Here is a 6,817-nt window from a genome sequence, read left to right as displayed (position 1 = left end):
AGGCGTCCCTAAAATTGAATATTCTAATAGGAGACACAAAAGAGGGAAAGTGACACTTCCCGTAGTGTCATCTGCTGTTACTAGCACCTGTGTTTCTTGCAGGCACTTGTTGGAAATGAGTTCCAAGCTTCCTTCCAAGAGCTCCCAATCACTGTCTGTCAAGACACACGTATTTGAGCAAAAGATTTGAATAGAAACATCACTAAAGTTGTACTTGTCTTTTTTAAACAGCTCTATGAAATTAACTTCATCTGGAATATTTCATGTTTCAGTTGTTGATTTCATTGGCTGTGTTTTAGAATCATATCTTGTCACAGACTTTGGATTTTTGTTGCGCTTTCTTATCTCAGTTGAGTGGGTTGGTTTGGTTTCATATTTCTTTCTCTTTTATTCTCCCCTAACCTAAACACACTTGAAGTGCTTGGTAATTGTGAAGTTGTCTCCATCTAGCACTAAAGATCCTCAAACACAATCATGGTCTGGTGCTTTGGGTTCCTGCTTTTCCATCATATTGGAAATGTGACTGACCCAGGGCAATCAGCTGCTGGGTGGTTCAGCTTAGTTCCTGGTTGTGAATCTATGTTTGGTCCTTACTTCTCCCTACACTAGCAGCTTTCTAAAAACCAAGGTCCTAGATGGAATTGGAGCAAAGTCACTTGTTTCAACATCCTTGCTCATGTGTCCTGAAGCGAGAAGGCTCTTCTCAGCTCCAGGCTTCAAGAGGTGAGCTGTGCATTATCTCCTGCATGACATGGAACACTTTTAGACCCTTTCACAGGAGTCAAAATCTTGGATTCCTCAGCTGCTTCTGGACATGGGAACCACCAGGTTCTCATTGTCAGCCCTGCTCACATTTGGTCTCCCTGTTTCTTGAGTGCAGAGATGATGATTTCATTTATGGACATTCCTACAACTTCTCCCCTCCCCCCCACGGCCATTTTTATATACCTGCCCTCTCCATGTACTTGAAACACAAGAGCTGATGAAGAAACTAATTCAGCCTTTTTGTCTGAACACACTCATGAAATCTTTATCTCATTGGGGAAGGAAAGGTGAAAGAGAAAAAAACCTGTTTTATCTCACTCCTGTATTTTCTGATCTTTCTTTTTTCACTCGAGCAAGGTTTTTGGCCTTAAGAGGTAAGAATTTAGAGGTTTTGTTTTCCAGCTTCTTTCTGAACAATGGCTGCTCTTCCTTCTAAAGTTTACAGATCCTACTGGGAGCAGCAACCTAGAGATGGGCACCTTAGAGAGGGGGCAGGAGAAGCGGGTGCTGTCATCCAGGTCTCACTCTTGACCTCAGCAGCAGAAATAGTTTGATGCCTGTGGTGGGCAGAAGAGTGACCCCTCTCTTCACCTCCATGATGCCCTTGTGCCAATCACCAGATCTGTAACTATGTTACCTTCCATGGCAAAGAGAGACTTTGCAGATGTGGTCCAATTAAGGATTGGTAATTTGAGATGAAGAGATTATTCTGGATTATCAAGGGGGCCCAATGTAATCACAGGGGTCATTAAAAGTGAAAGAGAAAAGAGAGAGAATCAATGTCAGAGTCAGAGAAAGATTTCAAGATCCTGTGCTTTTCTTGGTTATACGGATGGAGGAAAGGACTGCAAGCCAGAAATGCAGGTGGTCTCTGGAAGTGGGAAAAGGCAGGAAGCTGATTCTCCTCTAGAGCCTCCAGAAGGAAAACAGCACTATTAACATTTTGATTGTAGTCCCTGAGAACTATTTCAAATTTCTAATCTCTAGAACCATAAGATAATAGATACATATTGCTTTAAACCCCTAAACTTGTGGTAATTTGTTACAGTAGCAATAGGGAACTAATAGAATGGCATAATCCTGAGGCAGGCACCCCATGTATGTCGGTGGACACCCCCAGTCAGCCCATTGGTTACCTGGAGAATGAATATAGATATCATCATCCAATCAGCAGCACTTGAGACTTTGCTCTCCAGATATAAAGCAGCTCATGGCCCTCTGGCTATAGGAAACATTCCCTATTTCTACTCCCTTGAACTGACTCTCCCACAGCCTAGATCTGTGCTTTCTTGCTTTCCTGCTTGACAGTGAAACTTGTCCAAACAGAACTCAGTCTTTGGTCTCACATTCCCATTAGTCTTTCTTTATAAATAACAAAATCAAAACAAAACAAGAATAGCAACAAGAACGTTCTCCAAGTCCATGTCCATATCTCTATACGTCTCTCTTTTCCTCTTGACAGTTGACTTATTAAAGTGTCAGTCACTGCTCATGGTCCCACTTGCCTTCCCTGCCCATTCCCACTCATTCTCAATCTGCTGCAATTTGGACTCTGTCTTCACCGTTCCACCAGAAGAGATGGAAGCAGTAAGTCAGTCAGAGAAAGACAATATGATCTCACTGATATGAGGAATTTGAGAAACAAGGCAGAGGATCACAGGTGAAGGGAGGGAAAAATGAAACAAGACAAAACCAGAGAGGGAGACAAACCATAAAAGACTCTTAATCTCAGAAAAAAAAAAGTTGAGGGCTGCTGCAGGTGAGGCGGGGATGGGAGGGATGGGGTGGCTGGGTCGACACTGGGGAGGGCATGTGCTGTGAATTGTGTAAGACTGATGAACCACAGACCTGCACCCTTGCAACAAATAATACATTATATGTTCATTAAAAAAAAAAGAGGTGGAATCATGCTTATCCATGGTCTAGTTGTTAATGCCAACAAATGATTTTCATCTTTTATTAAACTTGACCCATTGTCAATGTTTGACACTCTTGATATTTCCTTCTTCATAAACCTTTCTCATCCCATGGGGTCAGAGGGTCCACTTTTTCCCATTTTTCCTTCTGTTATTTCTGGATAGTCTTTCTTTTGCAGGCATAACCTTAAAGCTCGCACACCTTCAGTTCCTTCCATTTTCACTGTATACACTCTAATCCAGTCAACAATTACAGTATCTGATACATGGTAGGCCTTAAGGCAGGTGTGCATCAGGCAGTCACATTTACTTCTGTGGCCTCAAAAACACTAGTGCACTGAGGAATCCCAGAAGATTATCTCTGGCATTCTTGCTTTCCTGAGCTGAAAACTTAGAGGCTAAATTACCCACTAAAGAACTCTAGGTTTACATATCTCTGACCAATCCAAACCTAACCCATCATCTTTCCTTACCAAATGTAGTCCTTCTTGTACATACCACATCTATTGGTTGGCAAGTTACAAATCTGGGAGTCACCCATAATTCCTGCCTCCATCCTACAGCCATAAACCCCTACATTCTTTCAGTCTTTTGTGTATTTCATATTTTCAGAAAACAGGGAGGCAAAGCTACTGAAGAAGGATCGGATGGAATCAAGTCAGCTTTGAGGATTTAAAGAGAAGGTGAGACAGCATGACCAAGAAGAATCTGGTAGGTGATTGTCTGAATAATTGTTTGCCTGTCACACCTTTAATATCTGTTCTACTCTTTTTCTAATATATTTTTAGTATCTATATCTGTTCTACTCTTATTCCAATATATTTTTAATATTTGTGTCCTAAGTGACAGAGCATGTTTCTGTTTTCAAGTCCTAAATATATCGTTGTGGAGGAAAAAAGTCTTCAGCACTTCCTATTTGCTTTATAGAATCAAAGATAGCTATTTTCCTCAGACCTGAAATCTTTTTAATGTAGCTTTCAGTATCTTTAATTTACCTCTTGAGCTCCCTAAATTCCTGTTAATATGGTGAGGCAACGTCTCTCTAAGGAAAGGCTGCTACTATCTGAACTCCCCGGCACTTAGCTTCTATACCTTCCCACCTGGCAGTTTAGCACTTGCTTTCATTGCGTTTTCTTTGCTTCATCATTTAATTGCTGTTGCAAAGAGATAATTTAGTCTCTGAAATGAAATAAGGTGGGGCCCTTCTGTGGGCTCATGACCAGCCCAGCGGTGCAGAACCCTGCTCTTGGGGCTTGATGCCAGTTGTTGTGGTCTTAAAATTCTTTAAAATTGTAACTTTGAATTTGTGTTTTATGTGTGAAGTCCTGAAGGACAATGGAGCATGTGTGGGGGATTTGGAGCCTCAAGTTGCATTACATGTGATTGTCCTGCATTACAAAACTTTGTCTTCTCCCTTGGACTAGTTCTCGACCACTTCCACAACCATGGCCTCCCTACCTGCCCCTCTGAGCCCTCCTTTCTGCACCTTCAGCTCAGTCCCACCTCCCACTCCTCACTCTGACCTACTAAGACTGCCATGTTGGAGGACCGGATACAGGGAAGGGAGAGTTGAGGCAAGGTAGACGTCTGTGGTCTCAGGGAAATCATGGCAGTTGTTAACCTCTCCAGGCTGGTAGGGCTGCAGCACATCCGATGGGCAACATAGCAGGGCCAACCGTCTTACCCACTCTCAGTCCATGCGTTGAGTGGGTCCTAAGGTGGAGGCTGCAACCCTTAGGGAGTCAGCTATCTGCCTTTGGCTGAGGTGACAGTCCTAAGAGTAGGGCAGATGCCTTGCTCAGCTTCCTAGACCCCCAAAGTGGGCACACGTATGGTTTCAGCAGCTGAGGGGAGGGGAAAACTGGCAGTGGGTGGGCCATGCTGAGTTCTAGGACAGAATCTCCAGGTACCTGTGAGGTCTGCACTTGCCCACGAACACTTCCATGCCAAAGGAAATGGGACATTATAAATAAAGTCAAACACAATGGCAGGTCAGAAGAGACGGCAGAAGAAAGGAAAAACTTTATACTCAAGGGTGATTTTTTACATATTTTTGAAAAGAGATCTCCATATTTTTATTTTTCCCTGGGCTCTAGAAATTATATAGCCAGTCTTGTAGATAGGTAATACTGCTGCCAGATACGGGATGAGGCTATTTCAGGACAGTCGAACTTAAAGAAATCTCTTGGTTAGGAAAATCACAAGTCTTCCTGCAATGGAATAGAGCACTGAGCCATACATTTTGTAGAAAAACTTACTAATCATAATTATGAAAGGTTTCCTTTCCAGATTCGCACCTTACACTATAGGGATTCCTTGTGAGGAATTCATAATGGGAGAAATTAATTGGCCAGCTTCTTAAAACATTCCAGGTGCTAACTTCTCAGACAATGTGAAGGTGGAAGTCTATTAAAAGGTGATTTTTCAAATATGTGATTATATTATATCTGACTCTTCTTTGCAACGAAGAACTTCAGGGGTAAGAACCAGGTGTTTAAATTACATTTCTTCAATTATTCAGATAATATGAATTCTGGCTTGATGAAAATTCATAATAGGTTAGCTTGGAATTAACTATCTGTGAGGCTGAGACATAATTACAGAAATAATTGCATGCATTAAAGTCAGAAAGGATACATTTCTAACTTTCTGAAATTCTCTTAACTTCTTTTTGTGATTAAAACGGGAAAAAGGACAGAATCTAAGGCAATACTTAAAAGCAGTTGCTCAATTATGAAGTTTGATTTTTTTTTTTAATTCTCAGAACTGAAAAACTTTATTGCCCACCACAAGGAAGGGCAGGAAAACAGGAAGCACCAAACTCCAGAGCCATGAGCATCAATCTTTCCCACCCTGCTGTCCTGCAGCTTTGCTATGAGAGTGTGAATGGATCTTGCGTTAAAACTCCCTACTCACTTGGATCCAGGGTGATTCTGTACTCAGCGTTTGGCTTAGCGTCTTTGCTGGCTGTGTTTGGAAACCTCCTGGTGATGACTTCAGTTTTGCATTTCAAGGAGCTGCACTCTCCTGCCAATTTCTTGATCGCCTCTCTGGCTTGTGCTGACTTCCTTGTGGGGGTGACCGTCATGCCCTTCAGCATGGTCAGGTCCGTGGAGAGCTGCTGGTACTTTGGAGCCAGATTTTGTACCCTGCACAGTTGCTTCGATGTGGCATTTTGTTACTCTTCTCTCTTCCACTTGTGCTTCATCTCCATCGACAGGTACATTGCTGTTACTGATCCTCTGGTCTACCCCAGCAAGTTCACTGTGTCTGTGTCGGGGATGTGCGTCAGCGTCTCCTGGATCCTGCCCATTGTATACAGCGGGGCCGTGTTCTACACAGGTGTCAATGACGATGGAATGGAGGAGTTAGTAAGTGCTCTCAACTGTGTAGGTGGTTGTCAAATTGTTGTAAATCAAGACTGGGTTTTGATAGATTTTCTGTTATTCTTCATACCCACCCTCGTTATGATAATTTTTACTGTAAGATTTTTCTAATAGCTAAACAACAAGCTATAAAAATTGAAAATACTGGTAGCAAAGCAGAGTCATCCTCAGACAGTTACAAATCCAGAGTGGCCAAGAGGGAGAGAAAAGCCGCTAAAACCCTGGGTATCACAGTAATAGCATTTATGATTTCATGGTTACCGTATACAATTGATACGTTAGTTGATGCCTATATGGGCTTCATAACCCCTGCCTATATTTATGAGATCTGCTGTTGGGGTGCTTATTATAACTCAGCCATGAACCCTTTGATTTATGCTTTATTTTATCCTTGGTTTAGAAAAGCCATAAAAATTATTTTAAGTGGAGAATTTTTAAAGGATAGCTCATCAACCATTAGATTATTTGCAGAATAAACGTAAACACTAGGTTGAGAAATTTAAAAATATTTTACAAATTATAAATTCATGACAAAATTAGATGTAAGAAATTAACAAAGCATTTCAAGATTGGAGAAATATGTTGTGTTTTTCAAATTAGGCAGAAACCAAATCACAAGAAGGTGCCTCCATTATATCAGTGCAAAAGATATTTACTGAACTAAATAGTAAATAATGAAGTGGTTTACACTGTAATCTGTCTGAGTGGTCTGTACATGTCCTTGCCATATGCACTTGTTCCTTCCAATTT

The 6,817-nt window shown here is 41.6% G+C and overlaps 1 protein-coding gene across 1 annotated transcript; it reads left to right on the top strand.

Moving 5' to 3' along the window:
• Positions 1-5,512: 5,512 nt before the first annotated feature.
• LOC308344547 (trace amine-associated receptor 8-like) lies at positions 5,513-6,543 on the top strand (the record flags this gene model as incomplete). The annotated part of the gene is given in 2 exon segments (XM_080806144.1): positions 5,513-6,155; positions 6,158-6,543. Coding segments are annotated over 2 exon segments (1,029 nt in total).
• Between the last annotated feature and the right edge of the window lie 274 nt (positions 6,544-6,817).

The sequence above is a fragment of the Martes martes genome (assembly GCF_963455335.1).
Source record: "Martes martes genome assembly, chromosome: 6".
NCBI classification, from domain to species: Eukaryota; Metazoa; Chordata; class Mammalia; order Carnivora; family Mustelidae; genus Martes; species Martes martes.
This window is presented reverse-complemented; position numbering and strand designations above follow the sequence as displayed.